The sequence below is a fragment of the Mastigoproctus giganteus genome, chromosome 6, assembly GCF_048544385.1.
Source record: "Mastigoproctus giganteus isolate SK-2022 chromosome 6, ASM4854438v1, whole genome shotgun sequence".
NCBI classification, from domain to species: Eukaryota; Metazoa; Arthropoda; class Arachnida; order Uropygi; family Thelyphonidae; genus Mastigoproctus; species Mastigoproctus giganteus.
This window is the reverse complement of record NC_143580.1, coordinates 152,479,784-152,498,681: the sequence shown is the minus strand read 5'-3', so window position 1 is coordinate 152,498,681 and position 18,898 is coordinate 152,479,784. Positions and strand designations below refer to the sequence as shown.

Below are 18,898 nucleotides of genomic sequence, written 5' to 3'. Positions count from 1 at the left end.
GCTCTCAGTTATTACAAAATCATTAAGCACACTGCTACAATTTGATAACCTTCTTCCATTTTCAAACTGTAATAATTCCTCACGTGTGAATGTAGATGCAAAATACTCATTCAGTTTGTTTGCTATCTGAGCAGGATCATCAACAGTCGAACCATCGATGTCAAGTGGACCAATCATATTCATCCCCTTCCTTTTAGAGTTTATATAAGTAAAGAAATCCTTGCTGTTTTTCTTAGCATCTTTTGCCAAAGATTTCTCGTAATCCGCCTTCGCCTGCCGAACCTCCTTTGTGACCTGATTACAGACTAGCTTATATCTGCCACAGGCTTCTGCGTCACCTGATAATTTATATGCATCCCATGCATTTTTCTTCTCTGTCACGAGTCTCATTAGTTCATTTGATAACCATTTAGGCCTAAACCTTGAACGATATTTCTTAATCGGTATATAAAGTCTAGTAGCTTCCACGATTAATTCTTTGAATGCTTCCCACTTAGAATTTACTGTTTGTAACATCGTCAGTTGATCCCACTGTACAGAATTTAAAAACTGTCTGAGACCACTGTACTCCCCTTTACGGAAGCAAAAACCCTTTCCTTTCCCCCTGACGGTAGTTACCTCTTTGAGTAAATCCCACTTCAGCACACTGTGATCACTGCCACCTAGTGGTTCCTTTATCTGCAAATTCTTAATACACGAATGATCACTGCTGATAACCAGATCAAGAGTGTTACTTTCTCTGGTTGCCTCTCGAACATGCTGCTGCAGAAAACTATCATCCAATAAATCCACAAAAGTCTGACTAGTGTGTGAGTGACCAACCCACAAGTTCCAGTCAATATCTGGGAAGTTAAAATCCCCCATTATAAGACATTCTGATTTACTGGTGCACTCTATTTCTCTGTACAATTGTTCATTGTACTCGTTCAAGTCATTAGGCCTATAACACACTCCTACTCTTATTCTTCCTTTCGCAGTGCTTATCACACCAAACTGACTCAACAGAGCACTGTTCATCTATATTAACTGGGTGCACTTCCTTTGATTTTATGTTTTTCTTAATTAACAGCATAACACCCCCTCCCTTTCTGTCTTGTCTATCCTTTCTGTACACATTGTACTCCCCAAATTCTAGTTCTGCATTCCTTATATCTTTGTGACACCACGTCTCTGCTATCCCAACAATATCCGCCTTTGATGTCTTGACCAACACTTCAAATTCATCAAATTTATTTACTATACTTCTAGCATTGGTATACATGCAAGCATACATGCTTCTATGCCTATTCCTTGTTACCCTAACACATCCCATATACCCAACTATTCCATGATGACTGCCATCCGTCCCTGAAACCCCCAACACCCCTCGCTCCAGGTCGCTTCTTATTCTAATAGAAGTTGTGCAAGAATCACCTTCACCTCTGCCTGCGGTTACTGTTAAACTATTAGTCTTTGTATCCCCCCAAACTAGCAGTTTTCCGACCCACCTAACACTGCCTCGATAGCATCAGCAAATATTCTTGCACCCTTTCTATTTAAGTGTATCCCATCCCTGTAGAAGCAATCTCTCCTGTTAACAAGTACAGTCCAGGCAGAAAAAAATTCTACCCCTTGAGCCTTGCACAATCTTTCCAGGGCCGAATTGATCGACAAGGCTCTTATCATGTACTCCCTCCTATCGTGTCTGGGCAGAATTGCAGACACTTTCAAATTGAACCCTATTTCACGGCTTTTTTTCAACAGTGACCTGTACTTGTTGAGTAATTCCGCCAGTCTCCTACTCTTAATATCATTAGTGCCAACGTGTACAACTATATCACCTTTTGTGCCCTTGAAAGATGATATCCGCTCTACAACGTCATCAACCTTTGCCCCTGGCAGACATACCCTGGTCCTGTTCCACCTATCCTTTTTACAAAGGATGTTCCCCATTTCCCTGACAATAGAGTCACCAACAACTACTAGTTCCTGTGGGACCAGCGCATTCTGCCTTAGGGGTTGCCGCTGTGTTGCGTGATGACCAAGTGCAAGCTCTGGCGTTGATGTGGGCAGCTGAGAGCCTGATGGGCCCTCAATTTAGATCTTTCGAGGGCATCCACCCTGTCCTTCAAACTCTCATATAGGCCCATAACAACGAGAAGCCTATGATAGATATAAGCTAGTCTGTTACCAAGTTACAAAGGAGGTTAGGTGGGTGAAGGCAAATTACAAGAAATCTTTGGCAAAGGATGCAAAGAAAAACAGCAAAGAGTTCTTTACTTATGTAAACTCTACAAGGAAGGGGATGAATCAGATTGGTCCGCCTGATATCGAAGGTTCAACTGTTGTTGATCCTGCTCAGGTAGCTAACAAGCTAAATGAATATTTTGCATCGACATTCACATATGGGGAGTTATTCAGGGAGGGGAATGCCAGAAGTGTATTTTCAACTCTGGCAGTAAGCTAGATAATCTTGTAATAACTGAGAGTAAAGTGGAGGAGAAATTGTTGAAGATAAACATAAAAAAGGCACCTGGGGTGGACGGGATCTATCCAGTTATAATAAAGGAGGCAGCAAAGGAAGTAAGCAAACCCTTAGCCATAATTATGAGAGCCTCCCTGGACTCAGGGGAGGTACCCATGGACTGGAGATGTGCAAATGTGATCTCAATTCACAAAGGAGAATCAAAGGGAGAAACATGCAATTTACAGACCTGTTAGTTTAACTTCTCTTCCAGGAAAATTAATAGAGGCACTGGTTAAAGAAGCATTGCAAGATCAGCTAGACAAGACTTCGGTTACAGCTCGGACACAGCATGGGTTTGTTAAGGGGAAGTCTTGTCTGACTAATTTGATTGGATACTATGATGTAGTCACAAAGGAACTGGATGCAAAGAATAACTTTGATATATATTTGGATCTTAGAAAAGCCTTTGATACTGTTGCACATGGAAGACTGCACAACAAATTGGAGCAGTGTGGCATTAGAGGCAAATTGCTGATATGGATAAAGGAATGGTTGAGTGGGAGAAGACAGAGAGTGGTAATCAATGGACATTGCTCTTCGTGGACTAATGTTATTAGTGGAGTCCCTCAGGGTTTAGTATTGGGTCCATTGTTGTTTTCTGCATTTATAAATGATACTGATGATGGTATATCAGGCTTAATATCCAAATTTGCAGACAATACGAAGGTTGGCAGGGTTGTTAATGACACTAATGACAGTACACTGCTTCAACAGGATCTAGAAAAGTTGAGCAGATGGGCTGAGAGGTGGCAAATGAAGTTTAACATTGACAAATGTAAAGTACTACATATGGTTTGTTATGTTATTTGGATTTTAGGAGCATTAGCAACTAAGGCCATATTGCTCCATGATATGCGGTGGTCATTCCCTGACCTTTCCGCATCCTCCGTATTTGGTGGTGACGGGCTCGAACCCCGGTCTAATCAAGAAGCGTGTGCTACGCACTGCTGCTCCTTCCCACCTGGCTACGGAGGCGCCTACTACATATGGGAAGCAGTAATCCCAGAGTAACGTATCAATCTGTGGTACTACACTGACAGTGGTAGAGAATGAAAAGGACCTGGGGGTAATTGTGCATGCAGATATGAAGTTCTCTGAGCAGTGCAGATGGGCTGCAAGAGTAGCTTGTGGTGTCTTTTCAATGATATACAGGAATTTTTCTAGCAGGGATAAGGAGGTGATTATCCCCTTGTATAAGGCAATGGTAAGGCCACATCTTGAGTACTGTATACAGTTGTGGAGTCATTTTAAGAAGGATGTAGAGCTGTTGGAACAAGTACAGAGAAGGGCAGCAAGATTAGTGAATGGAACAAAGGGTTGCGCTTATGAAGAAAGGCTTAAGTATTGCAAATTGCAGTGTCTGGTGACTAGGCACCTGCGAGGTGATCTGATTGAGGTGTATAAAGCCTTGAATGGTTTGATCATGCTCAATGCTGATAGGATTCTTCCTCTTGCTCAGAATAATCGGCTTAGAGGGCATAAATTCAAATTGAGGAAAGACGGCTGTAGGATAGATGTGCAGCTGATACAACTGAAACATAAAGTTTTAATTAACTTTAAAAAAGTAACCAATAACTGCAAAGTAAAGTTTTAACTTTAATAAGAAATAAAGCAGTACACAATCCCATGATATTACAGAAAAAAAAAGTTTCAGGTACCCCTTCATCAATTTGTATTCCAGTGCTCCTAGCATTATTTAGCAGTTTTTGTCATTCTATATGTTATTTCATAGCTCAGAAATGCTGTAGCATGCTACTGATTACAAAAATTTATACCTGAATATATCACAATGTTTGTTTGTTTGTTTATTTATTTATGAGCTTTATGCAAGGGCAAACAAGGCCATAATTCACCAAATATATCATAAAGGGTAACTTATTCTCGTTTCCTCTCTCAGAGAAAAATGTTTACTTTTATGAATTTCCCATGCGTAGGCATGTCAGTGATGTACTTGTATTTTGTTTATTGATCTCTAATTGAGGTAAGATAGGCAAAAAACAGTTACACCAATTACTCTTCAGATTAAGTCTTGTTATTTATAAAAATTTAATTTCATAATTGGGAGAATATACCACAAAAGAGAATAAAGTAGCTCAATGGAACACATTTGAAAATCACTGGTTCTTCCTCTGTGAGGCATGGCATCTAATTTTGGCAGCGTCTATTGTAAAATTTGCATGTTTGCCATAAATTGGATTTTTTTTTTTTTTTTATTCCTCTTTGAGGACACAATCACACTGGCATTATATCCAAAGCTGTGTTGATGTGTTTGTTAATGCAATGAAGCTGTATTTGAAGGATGCACTGTATTTGTCATAAAATTTCTCTCTCACATTTTTAGCCATTCATCAAGGAGTAAAAATACATGGATTATCCAATAAATTCTACTATTTTTTGTTTGTTTGCCTGCTTGCTTTTCACATGCCTTTAAATGTTGTTTATTAATTTTTTTAATAGCTAGTATCCTCATGGATCATAGGTCAGAATTGATCACCATGACAATGCAGTATCAGTCATGGGAAAGCACAACTGATTTTTTGTACATAAAATAGCTCACACTGAATTTTATTAAAAATTCACATACTGGTTTGGAAATTTTTTAACAACAGCCCAATGGGATGATGCACTGCACATTGGAATAAAAGTTGAAAGCTTTCTCTTAGGCTGATGGTAAAATTTGAATACATTACTTTACCGCTGTTAATAAGTTAAGTGGGTTGCAAAATTTTGTCATGAAAATAGACATAACATGTATGGAAAATTACAACAGCAGGAAGCTTTGCCATAATCTCCAGCAATACACTACTGGAAGTTATTGAGGGCAAGCTGTAGATAAGACAGAAGAATGAGCTGAACAGCAGATAAAATTGAGTATATAATTTACACAGTTACTCATGAGTTGGATTTAGGGAACAACTGACATAGTTTTATTTGGATTTTAGCAAAGCATTTGACTCAGTCCTTCACGAGAGGTTACTGTATAAACTTGAACAGGTTGGGATTACTGGTAAGATTCTAAGATGGATTGCCGGGTGGCTGCAGGCAGAAGGCAGAGAGTTGTGATTAATAGATATTCTTCAGATTGGTGTGACATCAGGAGTGGGGGGGTCCCCTTGAGGATTGGTTCTTGGATCCCTGTTGATATGTTGATCAATACAGAAATATACCACTACTGTGTAAGTGACCTCCTCACAAGCCCCACGTTATCTCAGAAGAATGAAAGTACCCATTTTAATACATTTATGTCTGTCTTCCTACTTCATTTTTCTCTCCTCTATGAAGTATGGTGGTTTTGCCACTTATCGCTCATTTGGAGAGGTTATCAGTTGCACAATTGGTTTGAAAAATGGCAAATGAAATTTAATTCTCCTAAATATATGGTTTTACACTTGAAGAACAGAAACTCAGGAGGAGTTAAAAGTGATTCAAAACTAAAAATATTAGGGATTACAATTCAGTCATACATGATCTCCATGCAGTCTAAACAAGAAGCTAGGAAAGCATATAGTGTCCTTTATTGTTTCCCAAAAAAATTTCACACTATATTTTTAAACCAAGTCCAAGCACGCTTTCATTTTGATTCATGGATTCTTCAAATAGAGTCTAGCAGCAGCTTGCAGATTTGAATTCAAACAAAAATTCCTGCTTTTATATTTTTCTTAATTAAGTGATGGGAATTTAGAGCAAACATAACTTGAAAAATTTATTTTTTATTCATGGCTTGTCATGAAGTTAAACCTAGCTTTATATGCAGAGGAGGTAACAGTATCTTATTTTGATCTACTAGTGACGTGTCTTTAATTTTCTCTGAACTTGGTGTCAGAGACTGTCTTGGTGGCAACATTTGCCTTTCCTTTCCCAACATGCACTAGGGAAAGGAAACAATAACTTTCCTTACTGAATTTACTGAATTTTTATACTGAATTTTTCCTAAAAGAAGCTTAATATTTTTGTAATTTTCTTTTAAGTATGCTGAATGGGCTACAGGAATGGATGCATACTTGTTTCCATCATGAAGGTGAACTCCTTTGAGCCTTTGCTTCAACAAGTCGATAGCCTCCACTCTATTGGGTTGTAGAAACTTCCAGAAGAGTTCATAAATACAGGAATGATGTTGCAATATATCATTGAGCCTTCTTTGGAAAAATGGGGAACCAATTCTTTTTTCAGAGTATCCATACCATGGAAAGACCATTCCTGGGGAAGCAGATTCTTGGATTTCAGTTTTGATCCTAAAAGCACTGCAGACCCTTTGGGCACATTTAACCCTGTACTGGTCATGCAAAATTCCTCTGTGCCCAGGAAAATTTGAAAAATCAGAAAACATAAAAGCATTTTAGGGCTAAAGACTCAGGTTGCGTAGAAGTTAACTGACGTACAAGTTAGTGCAAATGCATCATTTTAGTACACAGCAAACTACTAAAGGAGCTAAGAATTGGTATAATTTAAGTATATCTCATATTATGAATACCTTCGCAATGAGCTGCCATGATATTGCACTACCTCAAGTAAGTAATGCTTCACCAACGGAGAAGACTATTGTTACTTATTCTTGGTGGATACCACCATCCAGGCAGCAACGTTTCTAAGCTTATTGGCTTCTCATTGGTGGGCAGGTACTGTGTTGCAATGATGACAATCCAGTTATGAAGTATAACTCCACAAAATGAGAGATGGCTGATGGTGTGCAAGTAGATTAAACTTAATCTCTCATATTGTAGAGTTATACTTCATAACTGGATTATCATTGCGACACCTCTAGATCACCAGGGTACCAGCCCACCTATCGATGAGAAGCCAATAAGCTTCGAAACGGTGCCATTTGGGTGGTGGTGGTATCCACCAAGAATAAGTAACAATAGTCTTCTCCATTGGTGAAGCGTTACTTATTCAAGGTAGTGCAATATCATGGCCACTCATTGTGAAGGTATTCACAATATGAGATATACTTAAATGATGCCAATTCTTAGCTACTTTAGTAGTTCGCTGCATATTAAAAACATATTTTTAATTAATTTTTGAGAATTAAAACTCACTTGAGACCTGTCAGAAAGCAAAAATAAATTTAAAAACCATGCCCTTCAACCTGTGCTTTGATTTTAGGAGAGCACATCACTAACAGCAGGGCTCACTGCATGAAACAAGAAGTGTGTACATAAACAGTTTGATCCAGACGATGCATCAATGTCACAAAGCCAGAGAGCATTACCAACTGGAGGAAAGCACACAGCAGTAAAGCGAAATTACTATCAGTATCTCTTCGTGACACATGTCAATCAACATGAGCATATAATTAGACTTAAATTAATCATGCATTTTTACTAACTGTGTGATAATTAACAGACAATTCTAGAATTCTCTGCCAACCAATTCAAAGAAACTATTTTCAAAAAGTACTAGGAGTTTCAGCTGTGTGGACAGAGTAGATGAACCACAAACCACTGTTAGTCATGCAGGGTTAAATCGACCCTGCTAGACAAATACAAGGTTAAATCTCTCGTGAAATCATCGAGTTCACTTTGTGTAAACAACTGTGGTGCAGAGCTGTGAATTTCTTTGTCATAATAGTTATTATCACCTCTATCATCGATTCAGGTTCTGGGGGCATAAATTGAAGAACTGGTGGAGGTGGTAGCAGTAATTCAGGTCCATGAAATAATGGCCTTACAACTGAAGTCATGTTGTTGGGGAATGCAATGCTCTGCTCGTTCTTCATGTAATAACCTGCTACATTTACAGAACAAACAGAGCAGTCATTAATACGATCCTGAGGTTACCTCCAAACATGAGAATGGCAAATCTTGTGGCTTTCTTTTTACCACATTTCCATAATCACAAGTCTTCCACACATGTACAGCACATACTTTATGGGGGACTAGGCCATTGGACTGGATTGTAGTCAATAACATTGAAAAGTTGGATTGGCAGGCTGAAATCTAGACCTCAATCCTCACTGAACACTTGTAATATGAATTATGAGTGCTAGATTAAGGTGTGGCCAACACAGCTTTCTTCCAAATGAACTGTGATAGCTGTTTTGCAGGGGAAAGAAAGCGAGCTCCAGCTGACACTAAAGTTGATAGAAAGTATGGCCAGGAGGAATGAAGATGTCATTCAGGACAAAGGTGGCCTCATTAGGTTTCAAATTAAAGGCATGTTTATATGCAGCTACCTGTGTATATCTTAACGCTTTCAGTCATATAGAGTAGCATGTTCTACACGGCCATAACAATGACTCAAATCATAGAGTAAATTCTCCAATAAAATATTACAATAAGATATTTTATGAAATAACATATATTACCTCTCCATGTCTGGTATAATGAATGCATAACACATTGGTCAATTTTCTTCAGATTACAGAAAATTTTATAAAGGGACAAGCAACAAACAGATATGATAGTAAAATACTTAATTTTTATATAGAGTATTTAGACAAAGATATGATTACTTATGCAGAAGCCTACTGATTACTGACTTTACTTTACCACTTCCCCAAAGGGCAGATATGTTTGTTTGATATGAATTGTCTGAATTCATATTGACTTAACCAATCTCAACTTGAGTAGCTAAAAAATAGTTGAAGCTATCTTAATGGTTAGCCATTTTGTACATTTATCATAAACTCTCATTTTAACAATAAGGATGAATTCATTCATTCAAACAAGACCTGCAATCTTCATTTATAACATTCATCTCTTCTTATTTTCTTTTCTCTCTCTTTTTTTTCTAACCAAGGGAAAAAAGATAGCAGTGGCATTGGCAACAGGTAAAGAAAGAAGCTAAACATTTTTTAAAAATTCACCGGCAAAATGCTTTTCTGCTACCAGCCGCTTCCACTGTGCTCGATAAACAGCGTATGTATCAGTCATATGTACCAATGAGATTTTCCTGCAGGCATTTGGTTGATAGTGCTGCAATACCTACAGTGGCAAAATACAAAGAGATGTAAACAAAGAACACCAGCACTTGGTAAACGAAGACCATGTGCGATCAGTCAGTGGTCTATTGACAAGGTTTATTGTCATGCACTTGATCAGCAGCATAACATTAGCTCATTCATATGGAATGAATCTAAAACTATATATGGGCTCATGCTGGCAACGAAAGTGATGTGTCTACTCTTTACTAATGGCATAAGAGGATACTAGTATTTTAACATTTGGTTCTGTTTGCAGGGTCACTATTCAAAAATTTCTAAACAGCATGTGATTTTCTTTTACCTTTTACTTTTTTTTTTTTTTTTTTTTGATCAGAGCTGCTTTAAGTATAACAGTCAGTAATTTCTGAACTGCCTTTGCCTCCACACATGTTACAGCCACATTTCACCACAAATGTTTGGAGCTGACTGCACTTAACAGTAACAGCAAACTGAAGTACCAATTTTTTTTTTTTTATCAATGACAAAGTTATTACAATTAAGAGTGACAAATTTTTTAAAACCACATAAAGGAAACCTAACTTTTAACCATCCATAAAAATTTTACACAGTTGCTGTTACCACTGAGCAAAGAGGGATGCAAAAATTTACCATGAAAATGGCTGCATGGAGAATGTCACATATCAGGGACTTGTTGGTATTATATTTAGTACTTATAACATATATTTTCATTTTGACAGAGGGGGCACTATTTCCACCCTTTTTGCCCTTGTATAAAAGTTGTAACTGTGATTCACCTACATAACTGATACTGTTATGTGAATTATAGTTCCTGACTTTATACAAAGGGGGAAATAGCACTCCTTCCATACCTCCCTGTTAAAATGAATGTTTTCAGAGTGGGGTAGTAGTATTTCTCCACATATACCATTGTATAAAAGTCAGGAATTGTCATTCACTTACAACTAGTTGTAAGTAAAGTACTAAGTATAATATCAAGTGTGTTCTCGATACCAGAAATTCTGCTGAATGCAAAGTTAAAAGCTAGGTATCTTCTGTGTCATTTAGATAACATATTTGATGACATTCAGTGGCCAGTATAACTAACTGCCAAGCAGGAATATTTGGATGGCTGATTGAAAAAAAATGAAGAAAAACCCTGATGCAAACCAAATGTGTTCTTTTGGTTTGCATCAGGGTTTTTCACAGGTGGGCTGCATAAAATTAACATTGTACATCATAATGGCAAATAAGAGTATGCAAACAAGTGATCTGATTAAGTGACATCAATCACTTAAACCTAACATCAGAGGTTTAAGTGATTAATGAGTCAGATCAATCAGCACTTAATGAAATGCAGGTTTCCGGTAGTTTGTGGATAGTTTTTCAAGTTTCTTTCTTTACTTTTGTTGCTCACCCATCAACTCATAAGATCTTTCAAGAAGTTTTTCTTGGTTTCGAACGAATATGTTGAAGACTCTCTATGCACAGATGCTTGTGTATTTACAAGTGGGCTAAGTACTATATTGTATGTTTCGTTTCAAAACAGTCCATCTCTGATAAAATAATTATAATAAAAATTTCATACTGATGGACACAGCCACCCCACTCCATATAACAACTTTTAAATTAAAAGCATCTACTGCTGCACAGTCTTTTATTCGTGACTATTAGTTCATGTCTTCAATCCATAAGAATTTTTCTAAGTTGACTCTTATGTTAGAGATAGTTTTTGGGAGTGTTAAAATAAATCATAAATTTCAAACTTGAAGAATACTCACTCTGGTCCTCAACATCTAAGTTCCTCATCATCCAGGCAATCAGATCAGAACCTGAAAAATAATTACATAGACTATTTATCAAGGTACATGTATTTGATTTCTGATTAATGAATAAATTATACAGATTTTCTGTTTAAATTATAGATTATACAGCATCATACAAACAAATTAGAAATGATAATCTGTTAGAAATATAAGAACAGAAACTCACCAGAGAGAGCTAAAGCTTACATGATTAAACTCATTAAGTAACATGGGGTGATAAAAATATATTTATTTATGAAACAAAACAGAGAAATATTAGAGTAAGGGAGAACTCATCCATGTGATTATAATACACGTGGGTAGGTTATAATTCACGAAGATCATAACGATCTAAAAGCTCTATGAATATTACTAATATTCATAGAGTTTTTAGAATCGGTGATTTGGCATAGATAGCTAGCGTGAGAGTTCGAACCACATGAGTGGCAACAGATAGTTAAATTTATTATCTATTATAACTACTTAGATTTTACGAACGTAAATTTTAACTCAATACATATAATGACTTAGATTTTACAAACGTAACGTTACAAATTAATACATATAACTTGATAGGAGATACGAAATTCATATAACGTAGCTCGGTTGGAGATAAAACTCGATACTGAAAAATATACATATATAGTGTTATAACTGCATTGGGATATAAGTTTAGTGTTATATTTTTAATTGTACTGAATTTGAAATTGAATCGAAATCATGCCTCAGACCAGAGCAGTAAAGCAAAGGCTCAAGCTAGTGGAAGTGCTGTGGCTCTGGAGAGAACTGAGGGAGGTGGTTGTCCTCTGAATCACAGCCTTTTGAAATGTACTGCTTGTTTGATGTTTGTGGAGCACTCAGGAATGAAACATGATATTGCCAAGAGAAATCTCTTCCTGTGTGCTTGATGTAAGGAGTGTGACAAAATCAGACGCCAGCTCAGCATTGTTATGGACCTATATGAGAGCTTGAAGAATAGGGTAGATGATGCTCTCAAAGGATTTAAATTGAGGGCACCACCAAGTTCTCAGCAGCCCACATCAACACCAGAGCTTGCAATTGAATATCAGGCAACACAGAAGCAATTCCCAAGGCAGAATGCACTGGTCCCACAGGAACTAGTAGTTGTTGGTGATTCTATTGTCAGGGAAAGAGGGAACATGCTATGTAAAAAGGATAGGTGGAACAGGACCAGGGTATGTCTGCCAGGGGCAAAGGTTGATGACGTTGTAGAGCAGATATCTTCTTTTAATGGCACAAAAGGTGATATTGTTGTACACGTTGGCACTAATGATATTACGAGTAGGAGACCGGCAGAATTACTTAACAAGTACAGGTCACTGTTGAAAAAAAGCCATGAATTAGGGTTGAATTTGAAAGTGTCTGTAATTCTGCCAGACACGACAGGAGGGAGTATATGATGAGAGCCTTGTCGGTCAATTCAGCCCTGGAAAGATTGTGCAAGGCTCAAGGGGTAGAATTTTTTTTCAGCCTGGTCTGTACTTGTTAACAGGAGAGACTGCTTCTACATGGATGGGATACACTTAAATAGAAAGGATGCAAGAATATTTGCTGATACTATCGAGGCAGTGTTAGGTGGGTCGGAAAATTGCTAGCTTATGAGGAATATATGGACTAATAGGTTAACGGTAGCCGCTAGCAGAAGTGAAAGTGATTCTTGCACTGCTTCAATTGCAATGAGCAACAGGCTGAAAAACAAGGTGCGGGGGGTTTCAGAGACCACTGGAGTCATCATAGAACAAGTAAAATACATGAGCTGTGTTAGAGTAGCTAAGAAAAAGAACAAGTGCATGTATACTTGCATGTACACCAATGCTAGGAGTTTGGTAAATAAATTGATATATTTGAGGTATTTCTCAAAGCATCAAAAGCAGAAATTGTGGAATATCAGTGAGGTGGTGTCACACAGATATAAGGAATGCAGAATTGGAATTTGGGGAGTACAATGTGCACAGGAAGGATAGCCAGGAAAGGATGAGAGAAGGGTTATGCTATTAGTTAAGAAACACATAAAATTTAAGGAAGTGCAGCCAGCTGACATGGGTGGACAGTGCAGTGTTGAGTTAGTTTGGTGTGACATAAGCACCGGGAAAGCAAAATCAAGAGTAGGAGTGTGTTATAGGCCAAATGCTCTGTTGAGTATAATGAACAACTGAACAGAGAAATAGAGTGGGCAAGTAAATAAGATTGTTTTATAATAGGGAATTTTAATTTCCCAGATACTGACTAGAACTTGTGGGTTGGTCACTCACACAGTAGCAAGGCTTTTGTGGATTTATTGGATGACTGTTTTCTACAAGGGAGACAACTAAAGGGAATAACACTCTTGATCTGATTATCAGTAGCAATTATTCATGTATTAAGATGTTCTTGTTGTTGTTATTTGGTTTTTAGGAGCATTAACAACTAAGGCCATATTGCTCCGGGGATATGCAGTGGTCATTCCCTGACTTTTCCGCATCCTCTGTATTTGGTGGTCACGGGCTCGAACCCCCGTCTAATCAAGAAGCGTGTGCTACAACACTGCTGCTCCTACCCACCTGGCTACGGAGGCGCCCATGTATTAAGAATCTGCAGATAAAGGAACCACTAGGAGGCAGTAAGCACAGTGTGGTGATGTGGGATTTACTCAAAGCGGTAACTACCATCAGGCGTAAAGGGAAGTTTTTGCTTTTGTAAAGGTCAGTGGTCTGAAGCAGTTTTTAAATTCTATACAGTGGGACCAACTGATGATGATGTTACCAACAGCAAATTCTAAATGGGAAGCATTCAAAGAATTAATCTTGGAAGCTACTAGGCTTTTCATACCAACTAAGAAATACTCTTCAAGGTTTAGGCCTTGAAAGTGTTCAAGGTTACGTCTAAACCAACAGTTTTGGCTGGTGCAGCAAAAGCCTCAGTCTTCCTTGCACCATATGGCTAATAATAATAATAATAGCTAAACTATTTATGAATAATATTCCAGGATTCAAGACCCCTAAGCTAATATGTTGCACTAGTTTACTGATAGGTTCTAGCTATTGAAATCTCTGGTGGCAGGATCTGCCAGAGTAAATATCTAAATACTGGTATACCTGGTGTGCCTCCATGAGGCATAGTGTGGACAACGTTGGGCCCCAGCAGGGGTCTAGCGGCTAAATGGCCAAAAGAACAATGGTACAAGACATTGCACACCTCAAGATCCATACACTTTTAAATCTCTGGCCTTTACAGTGAACTGGTTCACCCACAGTGAAAGCAACGTGGAGATGGGGGGAACCCCTGGTACCATTAGACATGAACACACTATATGCTATACACTAATTTACTGATGGAGAGAGGGCATTGGCTTGATTCCGGTCAGACGCTTGGTGTCTGTGCTCCTTCTTTTAAAAGTGGTTAAAACTGATCGAATTGGATTTTCGCGATGACCAGAGGATTCTAGAAGATGTGGTGAGTCTATTGCTATTAGTATTTACCCGAACTTCTAAGGCATTTGTTATCTGTGGAACTTTTAAAAATTTCTGCTTTATGCTGCTCACATTAGCATGAGCAGCTCACTTATGCCATATAGGTTCGGATATTGAAAGCATTGGTGAATTAATAATAGTCTTTTTATTACTTAATATTGTTACAGAAGATAGAAAAGATGTGTAGGATAACGAACTCGAGCTCCGATTACTGCCTATATAATTTACATAATGATATATCTTCATATTTTAAAATCCTGGGTGATTTTGTTTTTGTGTGGTCTAATTATGTTTATTATTGGGTGCCATTGCTTCTTCCACAGCCTACATTAAAACAACAACTTGGTCACGTGATCAGTAGGAAGGCACGCCTCTGGCCATCGACATCCTACCTACTTGACATGCAAGTAGAAACCCTAAACCTGATAAATACCTTGATTTGATTAATTTCTATCATGATTAATCAAATTAATCATGACAGAAACACACCATGAAAGTGAGAGAGCTGCAGCAAGGTCACAAGCCTATATGGAATGTGGGGCAAAACAAATGTCACAATGTGTGCCCACATGCTGATGCACTGAGGATAAATCAAAACCAACCACAGCAAACAACAAGCGTCCCACAGAGGAAGAGCCAACCACTATTGAAGACACTGAACCTGGTCGTCCTCAGACCCACTGATGATGAAAATACTGAGAAAGCTAAGACCAGTGAAGAAATAAAATCCACAGTCATGAGAGAATTGAAGGAAGACTTAAAAAACTCACAGAAAAAAATCCATATGAAAAACCAGAAATGTAGGTATTATTATTGAAACAGAGGCCAGGGAAGATATTCAAGCAAAAATGGATAACGAAAAAATTTCTGCCCTCAGGCTTACAGCAGAGATGCCAAAGAAAAGAAGTCCAGCCATCATCGTCTTTGAAGTGGACAAAGACCTGATGCCCAGTCAAACTGCCTCAGAAATTGTCTCCAGGAACTTACGACAGTTACACCAGCAAGAACAAGGCCAAAACCTGATCATGCCCAGATACTTCATAAAACTAAATACAGGATCTAACAGAAACTGGATTACTGAAGTGGCTCCTGCCGCCTGGCAGAGGCTTAAACACCAGAACAGAATTTACATAGAGTGGTGCTCCCACCATTTCTGGGAGAACATCATTGTGCCAAAATGCTTCTGCTTCTGCAGGTTTGGCCACACTACCCACATTTGTAACCAGGATACTCCTACCTGTGGCCACCGCTCCAGTAAAGGCCACGAATACAAGACATGCCCAAAAAACAGAGAACAAAATCCAACATGCATAAACTGCAAGTCTGCAAAGTTAGAATGTTCACATTCAGTAAGGGATCCAAAATGCCCCATTTACCACAAAACCAAGAGTCTCTACCAACTCCGAACCAATTATAGAGAGATGCAGTAAACACAATAAAACAACCAGAGTTAAATTATTATTATTATCAGCCATATGGTGCAAGGAAGCCTGAGGCTTATGCTGCACCAGCCAAAAAAAAAAAAAATTCCCGAGTTACCCTGAGAGAAAGAGAGAGAGGGAGGTAGAAGGGAATCATCAAGAAAGAGAAGAATGATGATATCTTGATATCATGCCAAGCCCATACTCACCAGATGGGAGCCCCTGGAGTTAATGCAGCTTAATGCACAGAGAGCAAGGGCTGTTGTAGAGCAGCTCAGAATCAAGCTGATGAGGAAGGAGCAGACATATTGCTGTTGCAAGAATTCTACACACACACACACACACACACACACACACACACACACACACACACACACACACCCCAAATGTGTGGATACCCAATCAATTATAAAATCGTACAGACAGTGGAAAAAACGCTGTGGGCAGCCATAGCAGTAAGAAACCTGAACTACACTGTCATTAAAATAACTTAGCTATGCACCCCCTGAGCAGCTTGTGCCCAAGTACTGACACCAATGGGCCCCTTTTATGCTGTCTCACTTTACTGCAGACCAGGAGAAGAAATCACCTTTGCCATCAGATACCTGAAAAAAATGCTCGACCTGCTCCTGGATCAAAAAATATTGGTGGGAGCTGATGTAAACTGTCACTCCCTGGCCTGGCACAGTCTGACCCTGGACTGGAATGGAACCCGAAACGGCCAACTCTTGCAAGAATACATCCTGCGGCTGCTAGGCAAATGGAGCAAATCCAACACCTGACAGATCTCAACGAGATTGAAAGAAGCGTCACAAAGGCCATTATGGATGCAAGCCAAAAGACCATCCAGAGGAGAAAACAAACCCCACAACTGGGGTTTGTTTTCTCCTCTTTTTGTTGGATCTCTTGGGTCCCAAGTTGATCCAACACTTTAGACGAGACATCATTAGAAAAAGAAAATCCTTCCAGAGGGTGAGACGCCCTTGGCCGCCAGCTGAAGTAGAGGCATTAAGGAATATATACAAAATGGCAAGAAATAAGTATACTAGTGAAATAGTCAAAAGCTCACAAAGACCTGGGAAAATCTAGTTACTGAAACTGGAAACAGGGAACCCTAGGGAGAGGTGTATAAAATCAAGGTGTAATAGAGGAGAAGTGTAATAAAAGCTTCCCAGTGGAGAAGTTATTATCACAACATAGACTCCACAAGGAATCCCAACAACAAACTGGCATCAACTGGTGAGCAACATACTGAAAGCTATCTATCCTGAACCAGCAACACCAACTCTGCCGGAACAAATTGCCATCTGTGCCGAGAATGAAGCATATGCCAGCAGACAGCAGGAACCACCTTTCACATTGGCAGAACTGAACTTGGCTGCAGCACAAATTAGAAATAAAAATTACCCAGTCCCGATCTCCTGGAGCCAGAAATAATTAAAAAAGTGGTAGAATATGCTCCGCAGTTACTACTCGAATTATACAATAGAAGTCTGAATGCCAGTACTTTTTCCACCTCTTGGAAGGTTGCTTAAACTAATATTGAAAAATCACACAAAACCACCTATACTACCAAGTTCTTACATTCCCATCACTCTCCTAAGTTGCTAGTAACCTCTTCAAGAGGTTGCTGCACTCAAGAATAAACCACCACTTGGTGGCTTATTCATCAAACAGTAAACTTGACCACCCAAATGCAATATGGATTTAAGCCAGGATCATCCACTACTGAAGCCCGGCGTCACCGCATCAGTTCTGCTACTGCATGCCAAGAAAAATATTTCTTAGCGAACTCCGTGGACTTTGCCGGGGTGTTTGACACCATATGGTGGCCGAGCATCCTGGCAAGGCTCAGAAGGGCTCAGCTGCCTGGGAACCTCTTTGGTACCATTAAATCATATACCTTGGCAACAGAAGAATCTAGGTTACTGCGCCATATGGTAAAATTCACCGATTGGTCCGCAGGGGATGCCCCCAGGGTTCTGTCCTGTGGAACATTATCCTCAATGAGTTCCTCACCCTTGACTTGGAGGGCATGCTTTCTCAGGCCTTTGCGGATGACTTGATTCTGATGGTTGCTGTGCATAACATAACCCAGCTTGAGGTAAAAGCAAACCAGCCATGGCTAAGCTCCAAAACTGGAGTAGGATCCATGACTTAAAAGTATCGTCGGAAAAAACTACATCCATTTTACTCAAGGGCAGACTTGACATCTGCAGGCCGCCCCAAATTAAGATTGACGCCAAGACCATTGGCTTAACCGACAAAATGAAATACCTTAGCATTGTTCTTGATAACAATCTTTCCTTCAAGCATCACCTATCCTACATTTGCACAAAAATAGAAAGATACGCTGGCCTACTAGCAGGCATCGCACAACAGGACTGGGGGTTATCAAAACATACTTGTATTATAAACCTCAACCTGTATTATAAAACAGTCTTCCTCCCAGCCACCTTGTAAGCAGCTCCAGCTTGGTACATCAAAACAGCAATGGTTGTAAATTGGAGGACCCTGAATATAATCCACAGAATTGTGTTGCTCACTATCACACAAGCCTGTAGCACTAATGCCCTGCAGGTTCTGGCAGGGGTCCTTTCCCTAGACTTGGAAATTGCAAACAGTGGAATCAAATAACATATAGTGAAAGGACTCCCCTGCACCTTCCTAGATTACACAGTTAACAACAGCACGCCATACAAAGAGGAAAAGAATAGGCTTCAGAACCACCTCACCCGGATCTGGCAATGTCGTTGGACTGAAACCACCAAAGGCTGTATCACCAAAAAATTCATCCCGGACCTGGGGAAAACATT

At 39.1% G+C, this 18,898-nt stretch overlaps 1 protein-coding gene across 5 annotated transcripts in view; it reads right to left on the bottom strand.

Annotated features, from left to right (window-relative positions):
• The window catches only part of LOC150084661 (regulator of G protein signaling 7-like), a 759,190-nt gene that overhangs the window by 495,514 nt on the left and 244,778 nt on the right, over window positions 1-18,898 (bottom strand). For all 5 annotated transcript variants that reach the window (XR_016547071.1, XM_090375401.1, XM_090375402.1 and 2 more), the window contains exon 3: window positions 11,168-11,218. Coding sequence is in view for 4 of the 5 variants with exons in the window: in XM_090375401.1 (XP_090231527.1) it covers window positions 11,168-11,218 (51 nt within the window). In the remaining variant the exon portion in view is untranslated. The remainder of the gene's footprint in view (window positions 1-11,167; window positions 11,219-18,898) is intronic.